Below are 21,730 nucleotides of genomic sequence, written 5' to 3'. Positions count from 1 at the left end.
CTTTCCCTAGATGTCACCATGCTGATATGGAGGGATGATCAAAACTCCTCAGAGAAAAACCAGAAGAGCTCAGCAGGTGGAATATGGGTTATTCCTCAGCTTCAAAAAGTCCAGCCAAAGGGAGTCTAGAGTCCACTGAGTTAACAGGAGTTTTCCCACTGATTTCACAGGGCTTTGGATCAGGCCCTAAATTATTATGCCTGAGTCTCGATACTTGCAGAGTCACCAGCATGTTTAATTATTTTTCTACCAACTCAAGCCTCCGACCTTCCCACTGAACAGACGCTGCACCAGTCAAACAGCAGTCAGTCAATTCTTGGCATTCCCAAAGTATAGGTGACAACCACAAGATTCAACTCCAGAAGGGCATTCAAGGCCTAGTGCCAAGGAAATGGATACAATAAAGCCAGAAGGCCAGGCACGCCGCCCACGCCTGCTACAAGAATAAATCCCCATTCTGCACTCACCGCATATTTCACAGCAGTGTCCAACTGGCTGGAAGGGGTCCTTGCACACAAGCACTGGGCACCGAGTCCCAGAATACCCCAGCAAGGCAGCACAGATCTGTCGATGTTCCTTAAATGAAAACTCAGGGTAAGTTCCTTTGATCCACCCCTGCTTTGCGTTTCTGTTCAGTTTTGCACTGCCCTGCCTGAGCATAGTGCTGGGATGTTCCCCGACTTCCTATCTGCATCCTGAGGCCATGAAGAGCCCACCCAGGAGTTGTGACTTAGTGGAGCTAAAAGAGCCCAGAGAACAGTTTGTTTAATTCCAGTGGAAAAACTCACCCCAGCATTTCCACACTCACAGCCCGATTTGTCCGGACACCTGGCGTTCGTCACCTGGAATGTCCTGTTGCCGTGGAACTGCAGCTTGGCCAAGCTTCTCTGCATGTACTCAGCTAAGGCTGCATCACTGGTGAACTTCTACTTCCCAACCCAGAAAGATTAAAAAATAGATCAACATTTCTTACCAGCTGAGGCTATGGAGTGTAAGATCTGGGAGCTCTGCAAGCAAGCAGCAAGGCTGCTCCAGCCTTGTCGACAGAGCGGTCGCTTAGCCTACCTGCCCTCAAAGGTGGAGGTACTGGGACTTGGGACATCCCCTTCAAGGTGCACTGGCAAGGGAAAATAATGGGGTCATGCCCACCTCCCCTTCTACAAAAGGCCTGAAAGGCTTTTCCAAACTAAAAAAACAATAAAAAAGAACACCATGGGCTGGGGTTTTTATTTGTTTCTTTCTTCTTAAGCTGAGAATTACCAGGACTCTGGGTAATTTCTTTTCCCTTTTTGTACTGGAGGTCTGCTTAGAGGAGCCGAGAATCAGACTGCAGATCTATCCGCCTGTAACACCAGGGCTAGGGAGGTGGATTCTTTAACAGAATCTTTTATCCCAAACTTGTCTGTCAGGCATTTCAGTTAACTCGCTGTTAGCAGTGAACAGGAGTGCACTAAACAGTCTGACTAGAGATCCTGTTCTATTAATTTACAGGCTTCCAAAGAAAGATTTGTGACATCCTGACGCTTCCAGGAAAAACAGGGGAGACAAACCCTAAGGTAAAAGCAAGAGGAAAATAATAGGCCTTCTTACCTAAATGGGGGTGGGGGAGTGGGAGTGGGAGCGGGAGCACACACTAGTCTTTGCAAGTCACCTTTCAAAGACGAGTAGAAGCAGCTGATGGGCATCTTTTTACTCTATGTCACTCTTCCTTTTAATCCTGATCCTGCTGTCTTGGGAGTGAATGGGAGCTTTGCCACTGGTATGAGTGGGAGCAGGATAGGTGGATCCATGTCTAGGGTCCTGTCAACACAGGGCTGGGAATCAAGTTATTCCATGTGAGCTCGGTTTAAACACTTTCATCGACTCTGCCGGTTACCACTGTGTCTGGACGAGGCCAAACCAAGAGACCTGTCTAGAACATTGCTGTAAAAAACCCACCCTTTGGTACCCCATCCCCACAGCCCAGCCAACCAGTGAGAGAAACCAACTTCTCAGCCTCTCTCTCAGGACCTCACAGGGCATTACAAACTTGAATGCATGTCGCCTCCCCACTGTGAATAAACAAGGCTCTGTCTCAGTCTGGAAGGTCACTGAGGGACAATAAAGGTGAACACCTCTCTGTCATTTCTACAGTGTCACTTTTCGCACACACAGGACTGTGGAACATAGGGACTACAGCTGGCTACAACCAGACCCCAGATACAGCACAAACACCCCCGATGCAGGAAAGTTTGGATCCAGAACTCTGAAGTGCTGAATTGGATCCTGCAGTTACATGCTGTGTGGGGCATGGACTGTTTTCATTACCATTACCATTACCATGTTTAGACAGCACCGAGTACAGGGAGGACGAGGGGACTCCTGGGCACTATCACAACGCAAATAATAACAACCACTGAGACGTCCAGCTGTGTCTCCTGCTTTGGGGCGTAACCACTGCACACTACTTCAGAGACCGCAGTTAACTCCTCAGACCACCAGGGTTAGGAGCGCTGCAGTAGCCATATGGTTAATCCATGGGCAGAGGCACAGTGCAGACTGCGAGTGTCTTTGCAATTACATTCCAGTGGGCTGGAAGGTGACAGCCAAGAGGAAAAAGGAACGGCATGGCTGTGTCTTCAATGCAGTCGGGGCCAGCTCCAGGCCCCAGCACAGGAAGCATGTGCTCGGGGTGGCCAATGGGAAGGGGTGGCACGTCCAGATCTTCAGCAGCAATTTGGCAGCGGGTCTCTTAGTCCCTCTCGGAGCGAAGGACCCGCCGCCAAAGAATGAAGAGGCTGGTAGAGCTGCCACCGAAGTGCCACCAATTGCACCTTTTTTTCTTCCCCCTTCGCCACTTGGGGCTGCAAAAAAGCTGGAGCCGACCCTGAATGCAGTGGCACGTAGCCTCCGTATATTCCCTCTAGCAGCACCATTATCCTCTGAAGGTCTCATTAAAATCCTCATTTCTAACCAAGCTAGAGGTCCTGCATGGTGAAACCTGCCAGAGCCACAATACCCAGCACAGCCACAGAGCCCAGCAAGTGCAGACGTGAGTCTAGGAATGGAGCAGCCAGGGAAGCAGAGGGGACTGTATATTCATGGATTTATTTGGCCTCCCGAGCTCCAGTGCCCTGAGGAGCTATTTGAAAACTACCAAATAGAAAAACAGCAGCAAGCCTACAATAGGTGGCAGCAACCAAGGGGAAATGAGCACGAATGCCCCTCCAACCACATCTTCCTCCCCAACAGCCTGGCCCTGAAGATCCCACCATTCAGGCTCCTACCTGACAAGAAACACAGACAATATTTCTCAGGCCAATTCATCTGTGTGTCTTGGTATATCTGACAGAGAGGAAGGATGCTCAGTTGTTAGGGCACTGGCCTAGAACCCAGGAGACCTGCATTCAATTCCCTGCTTTGCCACTGGCTTCCCATGTGACAGTGGGCAAGTCACTTAGCCTCCTATGCCTCAGTTCCCTATCTGCTAAGAGCTCTTCCCAGCTCCCAGGATGTTGTGACATGCTCACTTACTGTGGTCACAGGAGCCAGATACATAGATGATCTGCAGTAGAGTGGGACGTGAGGTGCAAAGTCTGGCTCCCAATACGTGCATTCCCAGTGGCCAGAAGAACCCCCTGGATCTCAGCTTGTCTCATTACCAAGTTGGAACCCTGCTGCACAATTTGGATTCCAAAGCTGGGAGCTGTTTGGATCTGGGGTTGTTGTTCATGCCCATCTCGGTATTGCACCTGATGTGGCTAAAGCAATGAGCTGAACCTGGGAGGAGGGGAAGGGGCCAATCTCAATAAACCACTGTGCAACTTTTGTGACATTGGTTGTTTTTATTTAACAAGAAAAGCTGAGGCCAAACTTGCAGAAGGGCCTGGTGATTCTGGGCACCATTCGGAGACACTTCAAAGGGGGCTGATCACCAGAGGGTGAGAGCTCAGCACTTTGTGACAATCACACGCCTGGAATGTGTCTCACGTTCAGCACCCAAAGTCCTGGGTCACTTTGGAAAGTCTTGGCCTAATTGTATTGAAATGCTTCCCAACACGTGGATTCAAATGAACAAGCTAATCAAGGACCAGACTCATCAGACAGAGCTTTCCCAGCCTCAGCGCCCTCATTTACACTGGTACCCAGTCTGAGCTTTCCCCAGGCTCTCAGCATTTGAAAGCAGAACTGTCGCGTTTCTCCTTCATTTGATTTAGACACAGTGAGGCCCTATTTTACCATAGCAGCCTCCAAAATTGCACACACCGTTTTGCACACCCACATTTAAATCACATAAGAACTCTGACTTGGGCAGGAGACAGCCGAGATAGTAGGGTAAGAACAATTACCACCCAATCAGGACTGGCCAGCAACGAGACAAATGGACAGAGGAGATCAACCCCTCCCAAAACAGTATGACCCCCCCTCCCCTCAGACAATCATACACTTTCCTCTGAGAGACGCCTGAGAGGGTCTGTCTCTTATTTATACTTCAGCAATGCTTGAATGGCTTGTCATGTCAAGAAAGTCAGTGGAGTTGAAAATTGCTTTTGCATGCCCCAGATGGGGCAGTCAGTGCCTGACTCCCCTGGCTGTGGGGTCCCACGCAGGTTGCAAGCACAAATCAGATTTTTTGCACATGCACGAGCCAAACATGTGCTTAAGACTGTGGTGCACACGGTTGAAGCCTTTCTGGAAATCTGGCACCACGGTGCATGCCAAAGTCAAACTCGGGCATAGTGCTGAACAAGTGCCTGTAAGTGAACCATACTAACACACACAGCAAGTGTCACTGCACTTTCTGTTCTCATGACCTACTTTGTGGGCACCGCAGGGGAGGGGGTGAAGTGTGATAACGTTTTGTTTTGTTTCTCAAATGTTCCACTTTACCTGTCCCATTATAGAGATGCTTCGGAGATGAATCATTCGCTCAGATGAGTCGATGTTTACTCGGAAGGAGGTTTCAGGCTGAAAGATAACATCATCGTACTGGCACGGGACACGTTCTTCATCCACTGCGAAGATGTACTTGCCCTGCTCTAGGTCCTCCAAGGAGGTTGCAGCGTGCCATAGTGCAGGGTCATGCCAGTTACACTGCTCGGCAGCAGTGAATGAGACAGCTGAACCTGGGAAGAAAGACACGGAGTTCGGTGAGAGCTGGACTTGGAGCCAGTCTCTGCGCCCTGATACATTTCTTTCAATTCTCTCATCGATTTAAATAGTGTGAATGCCGGGATTGAAATGAAGGAGCTAATAGCATTTAGCAGGAGTTAAAATCTACTGTCTGCTCATCCTCTCCAGGATAACAGCAGCACTCATTGCCTGGAGACTTGTCAGTGCTTTGCAAAGCCAGACAGGTGGCTTCTGTAGTCAGGATTCATGTATTCCAGGATGCTCAAGGTATAGTGTGTCCCACGGAATCCACCTCTTGTATCAGACTGGTGAATCTCTGTTTCCTTCCTCTGTTTCCAGCTTTCAGGGTTATGGAGAAAACCTTGACAAGATTAACTGATTGCAACAGGTGCAATAATGTCTGTCTGAGTCTGCATATAGCCTGAAACAAGAGCTCTGAGAGGTGTGACCTGCCCCATGAAGCTCAGTGGGTTAACTCTGAAACCTAAAGATGGCAACTGACATGAAATTAACTATTTCATGGCCGATCATTTTTAGTAGTAACATCTGGCAAGTGTGCTTATCCCACAGTCCCAAACTGCCTCCCGCATTTCCCTAGCTGAATTTGATACCCAAATAAATTACACAGTGGCTACTCACTGTCTGGGCTTGATATTTGTATTTAGTTCATTAAAACAAATTATATTTTAAGTGAAGCTGCCACAGAATTCCCAGTTGGCTTCAGTGGAGAGCCCCAGCATCCAGCAACCATGCTGTAGAATTTAAGGCTAGCTCAAAACGGAGGTGGCCTTGGATATAATCATAATTTAAGCAACAAAAGGTTGAAAAATTGCAGCTGCACTTGCCCTGTTAACATTACCGTTGAGACCGCTGGGACTGAATCTGGCAGGGCCAAAAGCTGAAATCCCTTCTCCATTTTTCCACTGCAAGAACTCTCAATGAAGTTAATGAATATGTAATTTGAATCTGTTTGCCTTTGTTCTCTGTGCCCTGCACTTGTAAGTCTTTGGAAACATGGCCAGTGTGCAGAGATCCTGGTCTCAGAGTTGCTAGAGCCAATCACAGTGAAGACACACACTGCGCTCTCTCATAGCGTCTTTTCTTGAGTCTTTTCTTGTTTTTCTGACTCTAAATTAAAAGTCGCTTTAGACTGAAAGCGTTTTTTGGCTGTTAGATATGGAAAAAATTCCTAGAGGACTTTGCCTCAGTATGAACTGAGTAAGAACCTCAGGATCCAGTCACAAATTAGCAGCCACTCCTAAAACAGAACCTGCTCAACAGCCTACAGACACTTGGAATGTGAATTTGAGATTAACATGGGGGATAGATGATACTTTATTACTGAAATGCACAAATACTACATGGGCCGGATAGCTGTCTCCCCTCCCCGTGGGAATGGTTCAGCTCATTATAACAACAAGGGTAAGGCGTAAATTCCCAACCAACCTATTTTTTGAAAGTGTTGAGAATGGGGACTTTGATTTGGGCCCCATGTTTAATAAATAGGCAGAAAATACACACAACACCGTCCCCCCTTTTTAAGCCTTCCTTTCAAAGTCTTCTCTGTGCCTTTGTTAGAAGGCAGATGATCTCATGAAAAAGGTCTGACATGGCCTTGGTCTACCCTACCACTTACTTCAGTATAACACAGTATGTCAGTCATGGGTGTGAATAAGCCCCACTCCAAAGTGACGTAAGTTACACACACCTGAGCCCCAGTGTAGACAGCGCTGTGTCGGCGGGAGAGCTTCTCCTGCCAACATAGCTACTGCTTCTCTCAGCGGTGGAGTGATTATGCCAACTGGAGAGCTCTCTGCCATTGGCACAGAGCGTTTGCACTAGCAGCACTACAGTGGCACAGCTGCACACTATAGCACTTGCAGTGCAATCTACTAGCCCATGGAGGGAGAAGGCAGATGCTACAAAGGAATTCTTTATTTCATTGTATTTCCCATAATTAAAGCCCACCCAGACATCTGTGTCTTGAATTTACATGGCTAATCAACAGCGGATTGGGCACTTGATACCTGTGTCACAGCCTGGATCCCAGCTGCCATCAAAAGCTGCAAATCCTGCACCAGGTGCCATAATGAACTCTCCATTCAATGGAAGGTACTAAACAAAGGGATTCAAAGAGTTACTACTCGGCGCTCCTCCCAGCCAGACATGCTTATGATCAAATAACAATGTTGATTCCTCAAAGCTAGAGGCCACGTGCCATTGCCAACGTGTTATACAAACACAAACAGTCGCTGTCCCCACCCACTCTGAGCACCCAGGGTCGCAGGGAAGTACCAGCATCTCCATTTTACAAGCGGAGATGCTGCGCTACAGAGAGATGCTTTATTTGACCTTTGCATAACTATGAAGCAGCTCAAGTGAGTGCAGACGTGAAGCAAGTAAAAATGCCCCACAACTTACTGCTTTGTCTCTACATTGTGCAAAACTGCACTATTCTTCCCCATTTGTCTCTGTGTGAATGGGGAAGGCTGGGTCTGCTCCTTCATGGGAACATTGCTTGGCCGTACAGTCTCTCGGCAGCTGAGCACTTTGCGACCGGAGGGGTTGGCTTCCCAGCATTCCTAGCCAATCACTGCCCCGGGCCTGATCTCACACAGGGCTGTGCAGCCTCATCTCTCCTTGGACACCATTGGCTTGAGGGGGCATGGTTGGGGGGTTTCAAAATCAGGTCATGGTGGGTTTCCCAGCCAAGGCCTAGCTTCCCTGTCAGGCCTGATCCAGTAGGAGGGCTCTGAGCATGCCTACTCCTCACAAAAGAAGGCCAGGACTGAGCTGGTCAGGAATTGTTTGCTTACAGAAGATGTGGAGACACATATTTGAATCTCTGTTTTGCCTGATATAGGGCAGGGACTTGACCCCAGGACTCTCATGTAAGTAGTCAAACCATCAGGCTCTGAGGGTGGGTCTCTCTCAATCTGTTGAACCTGTTCCTGTTTGTAAAAATAACTAAAAGTTTCTTGGTACAGGGACTCGACCCCGACTCTCCCCCATGCCCTGAGCACTGGGTGAGAGAGTCAGTCTCACTTTGTGTGTGTGTGTTTCTCTCACTCTTTCTACAGATTGAAATAGCTGCAAGTGAAGGGACTGAGAGACACCAAGCAGAGGTACTATGCACCCTCCTCCAGCTTGTCAGTCCGATGCCTGAGGTCCAGACCAATGGGAGTCAGGCACCTAAGCAAGGGTGAAAGTAAAATGGAGCTCTTTCCAGTACGAGGCTGCTCTGGCCCCCCCGGAAGTGACAGGGCCTCGGGCGGAAGGAGCAGGGCTGGGAGTCAGCATCCTGCAGCCAATCTATCTGAGCTCCCTGGCCCACACCACCCAGGGCTCCAGCAGTGATTAAAGGGCCTGGGGCTTAGGCGGGTGCTGCTGCGGTAGTGGCAAAGGAGGCCAGAGCCCTGGGCCCTTTCAAATCATGGCTCGAGGGCAGCTACTTCTTTTGTCCCTTCACCCCCCCCGTCAGAGGCCCGGGGGGGGGGGGCAAAAGGGGCAGCAAGGTTAAAGTGCTTACTTTCACCCCTGTGCCTAAGCCCCTTTGCAAATCTAGGCCCTAAGCCCCACCCGTTTCCTTTGCATTTCACACCAACCTAGCTTGGGCAGTTCCCCATTCAGCTTTGTTGGCTTCTGAGAATCCCTTTCCTAGATGCCGATCTCTCCCCATGCATTGTATGGAGAGCTTGGGCACCTAACCCAGGGCTGTGGTTTCCACTGTGATCCCAGCCCCAAGCACTGGTGCAATTACTCTCATAACCAGCCCATGATGGCTGAGTCCAGGATACTCCTTACTGCAGACAAGGCAGGAGGCATTAGTAAACGACAGCCAAGTGACTCATTCATAACACATCATGTATTCAAAAAAAGTCACCTCATTTTCCATTCACGAATTGCCCATGAACAGGTTGGGATTTTCCCCAGTGTATTTCATGTTCTAAGAAGTGGTTCATTTCCAGTGCTCCTGCTCCTGAGTAGGAATGTGAGGTCCCAGAATACTCTGCAATATTCACTTAGAATCCACGGTTGCACTGAACTTTCTTGCCCAAAAGTTCATGTGCCACGAATGTTCACAAGATGAGGGAAAAATGTCACTAACACAACATTTAAACAAACGCTTCCTAAGTTTTGTTGTAATATTAGCCCTGCTCCAGGAAACCACACAGAACTCTGTGAGCAGCTTGCACATTTATTATACCCCAGGGAAGACCTCTAAGACTCACACCTCTGTGTTGAGATCAACAGTCAGCTGCATCCATTGTGCTCAACACAGACTTTGGAAAGTGCAGGGTTGAGATGCTCTGGCTACTGTATATAGACTGGGAAATATACGTCCTCTGTGAGCTTTGTGTGCGTGTGCAAAGGTTGGCCTAGGGACCTATTGAGACCACAACCCTTTCTTCTCATGGGGGATTCAAGATGGGGTATTCAGCACCTGAAGACAGAGTGTCCCATGCTCCTGCAGACACTGATAGGGAAACCAAAGAAGTATTGATGCAATGTACAATCATTTACCTCCTCAGTATGATGCTTACAAAGTCTGGACAGGCTCAGTGCTATAAACTCTAGACCTGACGTTAAATGGAAATGCCAGAGCTGGTGTAAGGAGTCACGTGTTCTGCAAAACCCTGAAGTGAAGCCCCATTAGCATCATAGCAGCAATCTCTGATGATAGGCGCTCACATTGCCAATGTCCAATGCCAGTGCCTCGATCCTGGAAACAAACTCATGCTTAACACTAATTATGAGGTGTCCCACTGGAACTACTCACAGACTTAACATAAAACACATGCACAAGTGTTTGCAGGACTGAGGACTAAGCAAGTTCTCCCTTACATGGCCACTATCAGAAGACAGCTCAGAAACATGTCACTCACACCACAGGAAGAACCATTCACCAAAGCTAACTGCAGAAGACAGAATGGGAGTTTCCATTTGGAAACCACTTTCTCTGCACGGCGGGGTTTGGTATAGAAATTGCCTATAATATAAACCAGGTCCATTTTGAGCTGAGCAATGACGTGTGCCAAGGGACTGGCTCCAATAAACTGGTGATTTCACCTGCCCTCTGTTCCTGCCAAAGGGTACTCGGGGCCCAGCACTACACCAAGAGCGTCAGTAGTTTTAGGATTAGCATTTTTTCTTCTTGGTTATTGTTCAATAACTTATTTCTTTGGTCTCTATTACGAAATGTAACGACAACTGACGTTTTCAGGACTTGTGGAGATTATCAGCTAAAAACAGTTTTAGGGCTGTGTATATGAATATAAAGACACCTTTGTAACCTAATAGTGCTAGTGCCTGAGAACCCAGAAGTCAAACCCACTAGAAATTGTTCATAAGCAAAAATGAAATTGACTAGGCCATTTTCAGAAATGGGGAGGGGTCGTGGGGGGGAACAAGCAACTGAAATGATAAGAATCAAATTCTCCCTTTAGAATTAGGTCCATTTTAATAATCTAAGGTTCTACTAAGGACACAGACATGGGAATGGGTCTTTTAAAATGCAAGGTGTATAACCAGATGGAGTCACTTTAAAGGTCCAGCTGATTAATGAGGGTTACAGTATGTTGATCAGCAATGGCACTATGACTGATGTTCATAATCATCAATGCAGGAAAAAAATGTCAAACTTCCTTTGCTCATCCAAAAGAACAAAGCTCATCATTACAGTTGACCATTCCATCATCTTTATTTTCATTCACTGAGCCAAACTACCATCATTTTTTGCTTTGTCTAGTTTGTGCCAGATTTCCCTGTTTGTAACTCAGTGACTGCACCAGAACATTGGGCTCTGCAGTGCTACAAGCATGTGTGAGCTCTGCAAGCAGCTAGTTAGCAATCAAGGCTATGTGCTGATTTGTGATATATTGTACCTAGACTGCTTAGTCTCAGCATCGAGTCCTTAGCTGACATTGCAGGGCTGCGTCTGAAACGCAGCACTACAGTATCATCGAGTGACTGGTTAAGTTTCGCCATCACAGTAATTAAAGTTTTTAAAAAAGCAGATTTCACTATCATCCACCTAATTCCTTCACCTCTGTTTACAAATCTGTCCTTGTGTGTGCTTGCCAGTTCCTTCCTGCAGATGGCAGCAATGTGCCCAAGCACTAGCTTACACACAGGCAGGCTTCCCAGTGTGGGGGTAGCAGAGGCAGGGCATTCTTTCTTTAACTGGAAAGGGAAATTTAGGAGTACGAGGGAGTTTGTTAATGTCCTCTTGATGCAGCGCTGGGTGTTCTGAGAACAAACTTTAATATAAAAGGAGTAGCTGGGTCAGTTAGGTCTGATCAGGTTGTTGGCAGTAGGGCAGGGGGACCAGACGTCCCAATATTAGGGGATTTGTCTTATTTAGGCAACTACCCTCCCCCCTCCCACTCCCCCGAAAAAGAGTGTCCCAATTTTTCACACTTGCTCTCTGGTCACTCTACTGTAGGAAGAGACAAGGCTGTGGGCCAAATCCAACTTTGGGTCAATTCCTTTGACTTCACTCAAGTGATGTCCCCGATTAACTTGCCACAAGGGGTTTTCTGCGTGGATGAAATCTGCACCTCTACTCTTGGGCTTGCTACTTGTACCCTAACCCATGCCCGCCCACATGCCTACATATGCGCACTTTCCTTGCATGGCAGCACCTCTCCCAGAGGGCCCCTTCACATACTGCCTGCTATCTACTTATGGGCCAGATTTTCAAGTGCTCAGCACGCACAGCAGGGGCCTGGTTTGCAAAAGCACTCAGCTGCCATTAAATATGGGCCAGATTTACCAAGGAAATTTACCAATGTCCCCACCATGCTGAGCTCTGGAAAAGCTGGACACATGAGAGCTGAGCACTTCTGAAAAACAGGGTCCTCACTGCTCCTTTGCACATTTCCCTCCATTTCCAAAGCCCACGTAGGCCATATGCCCTCGGTCAGTCCAAAATCACACTCAGACCTGCTCCAGACCCCTATCTGCCATGCCTCTAGGGCCTTTCTTTCTTTCTTGTGCAGAGCTGAAGGGGGGAAAGGCCCCTGTTTTCCTGTATTATAATAATACTTTGCAAATATCAGGGGTGGCTCTAGGGATTTTGCTGCCCCAAGCATGGTAGGCAGGCTGCCTCTGCCGGTTTGCCTGCGGAGGGTCCGCTGGTCCCGCGGCTTCGGCGGACCTGCCGCAGGGGTGCCTATGGGAGGTCCTCCGAAGCCGCAGGACCAGCGGAACCTCCGCAGGCACGCCTGCGGGAGGTCCACCAAAGCCACAGGACCAGCAGACCCTCTGCAGGCAAACCGCTGGAGGCAGCCTGCCTGCCGCCCTCGCGGCGCCGGCAGAGCGCCCCCCTCTGCTTGCCACCCCAAGCACGCGCTTGGCGTGCTGGGGCCTGGAGCCGCCCCTGGCAAATATATAGCACAACTCATCTTCAAAGACCTGTACAGCATCACTGGCGCCTTTCATCTACTGGCCTCTCATTGTGGTGACCACCTTCCTATGGGGAGGACTGGATGTGACTTTTGCTATCATCCATCAGGGATGCTGCTCCAGGTGGCCAGAGGAAGCCACTGGAAAGTAACACATGGGGCCTGACACTCAGATGCTGTAAATCAGCAGAGCTGAACTGCTCTGATTAACACCAGCTCTGGATCTGGCCCATGCTGTTTCCCAATTCTACCAGGAGAGGGAGCTCAGGACTAGAACTCAGGTCTCGCCAATGGCAATGAATAAATCACTGAGCTATACCAAAGAGAAGTTGGAAATCTTCAGAAAATCTTTGCAGGGCCTGGCCACCCTCAGAGTTACACTGTTATACCAGGAGATAAAGGAAAGAACATCTGGGGAATGACAGGTGGAAGGAACAGAAATGATCAAATGCCGGTAATATGGTGGTGGGGAGCTGGCCATGAAAGGAGAGTAACTGCCCCTTTCCTCGCTGTCACTGCTCGTGGATCACTTCCCTATGCTCAGGCAAGGCATGGAGAGCCAGAGCCTCAGGTGAGAGACGATTTGTAGCAGCTTTTGCAACAAGGAAGAGGACAAGTTGTTCTGATGAATGAGGAGAGGCCTGTGCACGTATCTATCTGTTTGGGGGGATATAGACTAGTCCAGCCCTTCGGACCTCTCCCTGGCTGAGAAAGACGGGATTCATCCCATCAGAGCAATACTGGTACCAACCCATTATTGGAATCTTTGTGGAACCATTGCAGCGTTCAAACCTAGATTGACATTCTGACCCCATTGAAGTCAATGGCAAAACTCCCATTGACCTCAGCAGAGGTAGGATATCACTCCTGGTAGACACTGAGGCAAAAATACTCACCTTAGCAACAGCACAGAGAGACCAGCATTGCAATGTGCCCCTGCCAGTTCATAGAATCATAGAAGATTAGAATAGGATGGGACCTCAGGTGGTCATCTAGTCCAATCCCTGCTCAAAGCAGGACCAATTCCCAACTAAATCATCCCAGCCAGGGCTTTGTCAAGCCTGACCTTAAAAACCTCTAAGGAAGGAGATTCCACCACCTCCCTAGGTAACCCATTCCTGTGCTTCACCACCCTCCTAGTGAAAAAGTTTTTCCTAATATCCAACCTAAACCCCCCCCCCCCACTGCAACTTGAGATCATTACTCCTTGTTCTGTCATTTGGTACTACTGAGAACAGTCTAGATCCATCCTCTTTGGAACCCCCTTTCAGGTAGTTGAAAGCAGCTATCAAATCACCCCTTCCCCCCATTTTTCTCTTCTGCAGACTAAACAATCCCAGTTCCCTCAGCCTCTCCTCATAAGTCATGTGTTCCAGCCCCCTAATCATTTTTGTTGCCCTCTGCTGGACTCTTTCCAATTTTCCCCACATCATTCTTGTAGTGTGGGGCCCAAAACTGGACACAGTACTCCAGATGAGGCCTCACCAATGTCAAATAGAGGGGAATGATCATGTTCCTCAATCTGCTGGCAATGCCCCTACTTATACAGCCCAAAATGCCATTAACCTTCTTGGCAACAAGGACACACTGTTGACTCATATCCAGCTTCATTCCCGGACTAACACTGGTACAGTTACTTACATACTGTTAGGTTCTGAGGCTGTAACAGCTTTAACTGCTGGTCCCTAGAGAGGAGAGACATCCCCGTAGAATCACATTACTATGACCGTGCCCAGGCTAGCCCCAAATGGGCTGATTAAGCAGAGCATGCCAAAGGCAATAATAAATGAACAGAATTCCTTTTAATAAGGCTTAATGGCCTAGACTGAATGAGGGGACTGGACATGGCCTGTCAGATCATGTAAAGATGACACGGCGCGTCCCACGCTCTGTGCAGTGTGAGAAAGGATCCAGTAACTACCAGCACTGAGAATCAGCTGCATGCCCTGCTTCAGATCCACAGGCAAGCTGTGAAAAAAGCCTTTTTCCTGAACTGCATCTCCTCTCTTGCGCCACACAGTGCTCTTCAATGCTGAGAAACCCAGTGTCATGGACATTTACTATGAGAGAGAGCAGACTTCTGCTGTTGTTCCAGGGGTGAAGTGTTCAACTGGGGAATTGGTCTCGTTGGCCCTTATGCAATGTGCAGCAGGGGGTGGAAGGGAGGGGAGAACATTCCACCATCCAAGTGAGCAAAGGCTGCTAGCCAGCACAAGTAAGAGTAGGTGCTGGATGCAGTCCACTGCACTGAGGAACCCAACCCTTGTGTCCTTCCCAACTTGCAAGAGGGCAGGATATAAAAGGTGAGGAGTGGGCAAAGACTAGGTGTGTCTAAGGAGACCTGAGAATAAGCACAATCCTCTACATGCTACTGAGCCACTTAACTTCGTGTTTCCCCTTAAGCCTCATTCCTGCAACTAGGCTGGAGCAGATTGGCAGCAGCACTCTCATTAATGCAAGATCAGTTCTCCTGCTCTGTTAGCTCATCGCTCTTTACCTTAAGTTTATATGCACAACCTGCTGCTGCTGCACCTGCTCTGGGCAGGATCAAGCCTAAACTCATTCATTCTGGCCGTTAAATCCCAATGCTAGGGACAGCCAATAAAATATGGTTCCTAAACGTAAACAGTTAGCACTTTAAAAATGGAAGGCTGCGTATTTTGGAGCTGGGCTGGTCCACGCTGTTTGCAGCCAGAATGAAGGGTGGGCAGGAACTATGCAAACTCCCCATCCCAGCGCTGCAGAGGCATGTCAGTTCTCACCCACTTCATCGCCTGTGACCCAGACTGTGTCAGAATGGTCAAGTGGATTTAGGATGGAACCACGTTTGTGTCTGGATGCAACCAACTGAAACTACTAAGATTTGATGACTTTGAACAACAATTCTGCACAACCCATGCAAACTTCAGCTAAATGAACTTCATAGAATCATAGAATATCAGGGTTGGAAAAGACCTCAGGAGGTCATCTAATCCAACCCCCTGCTCAAAGCAGGACCAACACCAACTAAAAACCTCAGGCTTTAAAAACCTCTAAGGATGGAGATTCCACCACCGCCCTAGGTAACCCATTCCAGTACTTCACCACCCACCTACTGAAATAGTGTTTCCTAATATCCAACCTAGACTTCCCACACTGCAACTTGAGACTATTGCTTCTTGTTCTGTCATCTGCCACCACAGAGAACAGCCTAGCTCCATCCTCTTTGGAATCCACCTTCAGGTAGTTGAAGGCTGCTATCAAGTCCGCCCTCACTCTTCTGTTCTGCAGACTAAATAACCCCAGTTCCCTCAGCCTATCCTTGTAAGTCATGTGCTCCAGCCCTCTGATCATTTTCGTTGCCCTCTGCTGGACTCTCTCCAATTTGTCCACATCCTTTCTGTAGTTGGGGGACCAAAACTGGACGCAATACTCCAGACGTGGCCTTACCAGTGCCAAATAATCTCTTCCCTTGATCTGCTGGCAATTCTGGGACTCTGCCTGAGACCCTCCCAAGGACAGCAGGGCCTCTAGTTGCAGTCAGTTCCTGGCTCTCTATGGTACTGGTCCAGCTCCCATTGCTGTCGCATCTGAGCACCACACAATCTTTGAGGTATTTGTCCTCACAACAGCCCTGGGAGATAAAACAGAGTCATTCTCCCCATTTTACAGATGGGGAACTGAGCCAGCAAGAGGCCAATGTCTCAAGCCCAAGGTCTCACAGAAAGTTGGCGGTGGAGCAGGAAATTGAACTGAGGGCTGCCGGGTCCCAGGCTAGTGCCCTACCACCTGACCAGCCTACACTTATTGCACAGAGAGAAGGCCTTGCCAAGCAGGCGGTTGTGTAGCCTTTCATTATAAGAGTATTGTGACCAACCCTGCTGCAGGGTGAAGCTGTGAGGCCTTTGGGACACCAGTCCCCTCTAGATAGCAGGTAGCTCACTACTGGGCTCAGAGGCAAGTGCTGTCAGTACCCCAAGCCCTACAGGCTATAGCCCTCAATGGGTTCCCATAGACACTCCCCTCTTTAGTGTAATAATGACAAATGTTACTAGAGCTGAGTGATAGGGCTTTCACCTCACACTACCCCCTGGAGGGGTTAATGTAGGCAAGAGAGCATAGGCGCCAGCTTCCTCTGAGTCTGGGGGGGTGCTCAACTCCCTGCTCCACCCAGGCCCCGCTCCAACCCAACCCCTTCCCCCAAAATCTCCACCCTGTCCTGCCTCTTCCCACCCCCGCCCCACCTCTTCCTACCCAGTTCCGCCCCCTCCCCTGAGCGTCTCCCATCCCTGCTCCTCCTCCTTCCTCCCAGAGCCTCCTGCATGCTGCGAAACAGCTGACTGCGGTAGGCAGGAGGTGTTGGGAGGGAGAGGAAGGAGTTGATCAGCAGGACTGCTGGTGGGTGGGAGGCGCTGGGGTGAGAGGGGAGCTGGCTGCCTATGGGTGCTCCAGCCCTGTCAGTGCCTATGCAAGAGGGGCCAATTACCACAGGCTTCACCTGGAGGGGAGCTAGGATGCAATGAGGTTTAATTGGGGATGAAGCTCACCTAGGCAGAAACAGGCAGGGCTTTTATGAAGCCAGCAAGAGAGAAGGTGGCTGCAGTGAGGAACCCTGCAGTCACGCTCCCTGATACAAGGGGGACGAGTAGTACCCTGTCATAGGCAGTGTAGGAAAGCAGTAAGGGCTGGGAGAATACAGCCCTGAGTTGCTGGGCCAAGGGTCCTTGGATTGGAAGCTAGTGCAGAGGGCGGGTCTGGGTTCCCCTACATGTCACCTTGGGGGTGGCATGCTACGGACAGTCCATTTGGGGACTCCTGGGGCGAGTTTGGAAGGAGACTTGGATAATACCCCAGAAAGGGGGAGAATTTCAGTGTGTCTTGGCCAGAAGGCTACACCACAAAGAGGAAAGCGCTGCAGGTCTGGGCCCATGAGAGAGGCCATGAAGCAAGTGAATGGGACAACAGGCTGAGCAACCACAGGAAGGGGTGTCAGACCATGTGGTGGGCTAATTCCCGGATGGACCACTAGGAGGCAACAGAGCAGTAAAAGAGCACACCCTGTTACAAGCGGCTAGAAATCAAGGTGCAAATCCCAGGCAAAATGGGTGAAATCCTGGCTTCACTGAGGTAAACAGGAGTTTTGCCATTGACCTCCCTGAGGCCAGCACGTCACCCAGTGTTTTAAGTTAAAAGAAAAGGATCAATCCAGCAGTTCCTAACCCAGCCCCTAGGAGGTTATTATGAGGCACGGAAAGACTTAATGATTTACCTGAGGTTCCAGAGCCCATCAGTGGAAGAAGTGAGGCTAGAACCCAGGAGGGCTAACTATCAGTCCCCTGTTCTCATCACCAGACCAGAGCCCCTTGTTCACTGTGGATGGAAGAGCCCTAGAATAAATGTTAGGGTCACTTTCCCCTGTTTTGGTCACTGTCCTGGATGCCTGGTGCACTGAGCTGTATCAATAGATTGTGCAGTGTTCCTGTTCCCCGAGGAGCACACCTGCAAATAAATAGGACTCCCCAGAGAAATCCGTCTCTAGACTGTCATTTGTACTGACACAGCCTGATGGCACAATCTCGATTCAGTGCAGCTGGGTCATTTCCAATAGCTGAAGTGATGGTCTTTTGCTAAGAACACAGCTGCTAACTCATTTATTGATCAAGCAAATAGAAAGTGGGTTTTAAAGCACAGATACCTGTAATGTGCCCACCAATTTTTTGGGTTGCTAAAGGCAAAATCACCACCCACCAGCCCAGGTCCTGGACTAATCTAACCCAGTGAGAGCTTTCCACCCCCACTGTCACTTGATTCCTTTCCCTCTCTGCTAAATCTCTTCTTCTTTCTTGCCACTTCCCTATTCAGGCTCAGCGACTTTTGTAGCCTTTTTCTAACACACAATTACATACCTGGCTGTCATGCAAACGGATCTCTCTAAGATCCACTGATATCTGGTCCATGTACAAGTCTTTGGCTTTCCCCTTGATTGTCTTCTGTCCACCACCACCATCGCAAGAGCCATCCTAACCAATATCACTCTCAGGTCTCCGTGGTCACGTCCATACTAATGTAGCCTAGCCTCCCTCGACTTTTCTTCAACTCGGGCAACCTGCATTAGGTTCCTCACAGCCTTATTTCATTTTCTATCACAGAGTGTCCAACCATTTGACCATCTCAACACTGCTTGTGTCTCAACATCATCATTTCTGGAGTGGAAAGAATGCTGATCTCTGGTTGCTGGCCCAGTCTCTGCTCCATGGATTAGAACAGTTGAATTACAGTTTTATACACTCTACCTTTTAACTCTACTGGCATCTTGAACTGGGGTCAGCTTCTGCCATTTGCACCAAATTGCTTTGGTATGATGCTGGGCATCGCAGGACGGCCATTGTCAGCAACCAGCTAACCTAGGTATTTAAATTCCCTTTCTGCGGGATAATAATATGAGAGAGAGCTTTTGTTCCAGAGCTGCCTTATGTAGGCATAAAACATCCACCCCCATGATCCCTATACTCCAGATTCCTGTTCTTTTTTCTCTGAAATACACCAGGATTATGGATAATTTTAGTCCTGTGGCAAGGAATGAGGTGATTGTGCTAGCAGCTACAACGGTTGCTATGAGCATAGCTCCATGCTTGTCCAGGTGTCAGTGAGGGCAGAACAGGAAGACATTGGGACTGTACAGGTGGCTCCCCATCTATAAACTGGGGCTATTTAGATTAACCCACTTTCATAAAGCACTTTAAGATCAACAGGTGAAAAGCACCATTTACTAACAATTGTTACTATTTATTATTTGCATTACCACAGGATCTAGGAATCATAGTCAAGGATCAGGACACTGAGTGAACACAGAACAGAAAGACTATCCCTGCCCCCAAAGAGTTGACGGTCTAAGACAGTAGAAAACAGATGGATATAGACAGGAGGGGAGAATGTAAGGAAACAATGAGACAGTATTGATCAGTACAACAGGCAGTGGTGTCAGCACACCAGCTATCTAGCCATTGTCAAGTCTTACATAGACCTCACTGTAGTATGTATATTTCTTTACATAGCACAATAGGTTTGTCTGTGGTGACAGGCAAATAAAGACAAAGTCCCTGTGCTGAAGAGTTTAGATGCAAGACCCTAGTATGAATTGTTTGTATTACCTCTTGGAGAGCTGGATTAACTACATCAATGGAAAAACCCATTCTATGGATACAGGAAGTGTCTACGCGACAGCTGCTGCAGGGACACAGGTGCTGCTCTGTAGCTCTGCCACTGTAACAGCTGTAGTGTAGACATGGCCTTGAGAAGGCTTTTTTGCCCTTGAGAAGGCTTCCCCTATACAGTGTAAGGAATCTAAACAGAGTTTTGTTTTGCTCTAGTCTGTTGCTGTTCCCAAGAGTAACAGGAAATGATGGTATCTGAAAAGCTCCTCCACTAGAAACTGTTTTGTAGGGAACAACCATGCTCCAGGAGGGGTTGGGCTGCATGACCTCACAGGCTTTGATTGCAGTCCTTTCTCACATTCACAAGGAGTCAATGGCAATTCTGTTTGATTTGGCCCTGTAATTTTATGCACACATAGATACCTAACACACAGGTTCCTAAGATACCCTTTGACATGCACAGCTTTCCACCTCCATCACAGGGAAAATCATCCTTCCTCTCTGTATATTTAGCCAGCACTCCTGCTGTTTCAGAAGCTAAGGGACCTACAGTGCCTAGTGGACTAGTGTGAAACATCGCAATTCATTAGAACCAGGCCCCAGGAGAGCAATTGGCATTTCAAGATCAACCTCTACCAGAAACAGAGGAGTGTCTTGCTGCAACGCTTAGTACATTCTGCTCTTACAATTAGGTGACTAAAAATATAACCCGGGAAGATGAGCACTTTGCACACCAGCAATCCTGCGCATTGGTGTGCTTATTTCACCTAGCCAGCCTGAATAGCAAAGAGCCTGCATGAGACTGGCAGTACTAGAAGCCATTTGCAACACTGACATCTGACTCAGACAGCTGTGAAACAGATGTTGGAGAGCGATTCCAGGGTTAGAATGCTAATTCCCAGTTACATGCAGGCAACTTGATTGGTTTTTAAAATATTTCTTTCCCCTCTCTCTGCAGGATTGTGCAGCTCATGAGGATCAGCATTCATTCCCGCACTTTTAAGGAGGATCAGTGTGCTAGGGTTTACATGCACATCTTGTCCTTACCACATTATTGAGGAGTACGTGTGCAAGGCACATTAACCAGGGAATGTGTGTTTCACAGAAGAGCCTGGGCACTCAGCAGCAGCCTCCATAAGCTACCAATGCGGAGGTTGCTATGGCCACTCTTCTCCTTTCACATAACAGAGTGAGAAGAGAGACGACCTGCATAAATTGGCTGATGCTGCAATAACCCCCTTGTTTACATCTGCAGAGCTTCTTCATCAATACCCATGTTCAGTGGTGCATGTTCCAGCAGCCACAGACAGGCGCTGCCCCATTTCACTCGCTGCAGGGGGAGACAATTACAAAAATAACCGTATGTTCACAAGGGATCACTGAGGCCACAGGCCCAATGCAGTTCCACTGCACAAAGGGAGGGGAAGGATTCCTGGTGGTTGTCACAGTTGTGTGGGGCAGATCAGGCAGATGGGGGGGCAGGCTGCAGGACAGGGAGGAGGAGCATGGTTAAGGATGGGAATGGAGCCAGAAAAGCCATCCCTGCATGGTCTCTGCCCCCTCCTCACAATAGGGCTACATTAGAGGCACACAGGGCTACTCCAGCCATGTCAATAGAATGGCTGCACAGTTGCTTGACAGATTTGGGAGTGGCCCTGGAGACCAGAGCACAGGGCTGATGTGGGGAGCAGCACTGCAAGCCTCTCTGGCCAATGCACCTCAGCCCTCTCCTAGAGCGCACATTCCTGAGGGGAGCACGCAGTTCAGTCTCCATTGTCCAGCTAGTCCTTGTTCTCGGTGTGGGCAGCATCACCATCCAAGCCATTTCACTCCAGCTGAGGTGGGGATTCTTCAGATCTGGGCACCGATCCACTGGGAACTAATCTGAGGCTACAGAACTCAGTTTCAGTGCACTCCTGAGCAGCCATCAGATAGGAACAACTTCCAGCCAGTACAAACCTAGGGTAAAATCTTTGAAAGCACCTAAGTGACGTCAGTGACTAAGTCCCATTGACATTCATTGAGACATAGGCGCCTTAGGGCCAAATTGTCAGTGGCATTTAGGCACTTAAAGATGCA

At 48.7% G+C, this 21,730-nt stretch overlaps 1 protein-coding gene across 1 annotated transcript in view; it reads right to left on the bottom strand.

Annotated features, from left to right (window-relative positions):
• Positions 1 to 21,730, bottom strand: part of AMN (amnion associated transmembrane protein) — a 42,706-nt gene that overhangs the window by 13,992 nt on the left and 6,984 nt on the right. Inside the window, exons 4-7 of the mRNA XM_050956013.1 lie at positions 7,140 to 7,227; positions 4,870 to 5,105; positions 789 to 926; positions 468 to 576 (exon numbers count right to left, since the gene is read on the bottom strand). Of these exons, the coding sequence (XP_050811970.1) occupies positions 468 to 576; positions 789 to 926; positions 4,870 to 5,105; positions 7,140 to 7,227 (571 nt within the window). The remainder of the gene's footprint in view (positions 1 to 467; positions 577 to 788; positions 927 to 4,869; positions 5,106 to 7,139; positions 7,228 to 21,730) is intronic.

The sequence above is a fragment of the Gopherus flavomarginatus genome, chromosome 5 (assembly GCF_025201925.1).
Source record: "Gopherus flavomarginatus isolate rGopFla2 chromosome 5, rGopFla2.mat.asm, whole genome shotgun sequence".
NCBI lineage: Eukaryota > Metazoa > Chordata > Testudines > Testudinidae > Gopherus > Gopherus flavomarginatus.
Note: the sequence above shows the minus strand (reverse complement) of the source record. Positions and strands in the feature narration are given on the sequence as shown.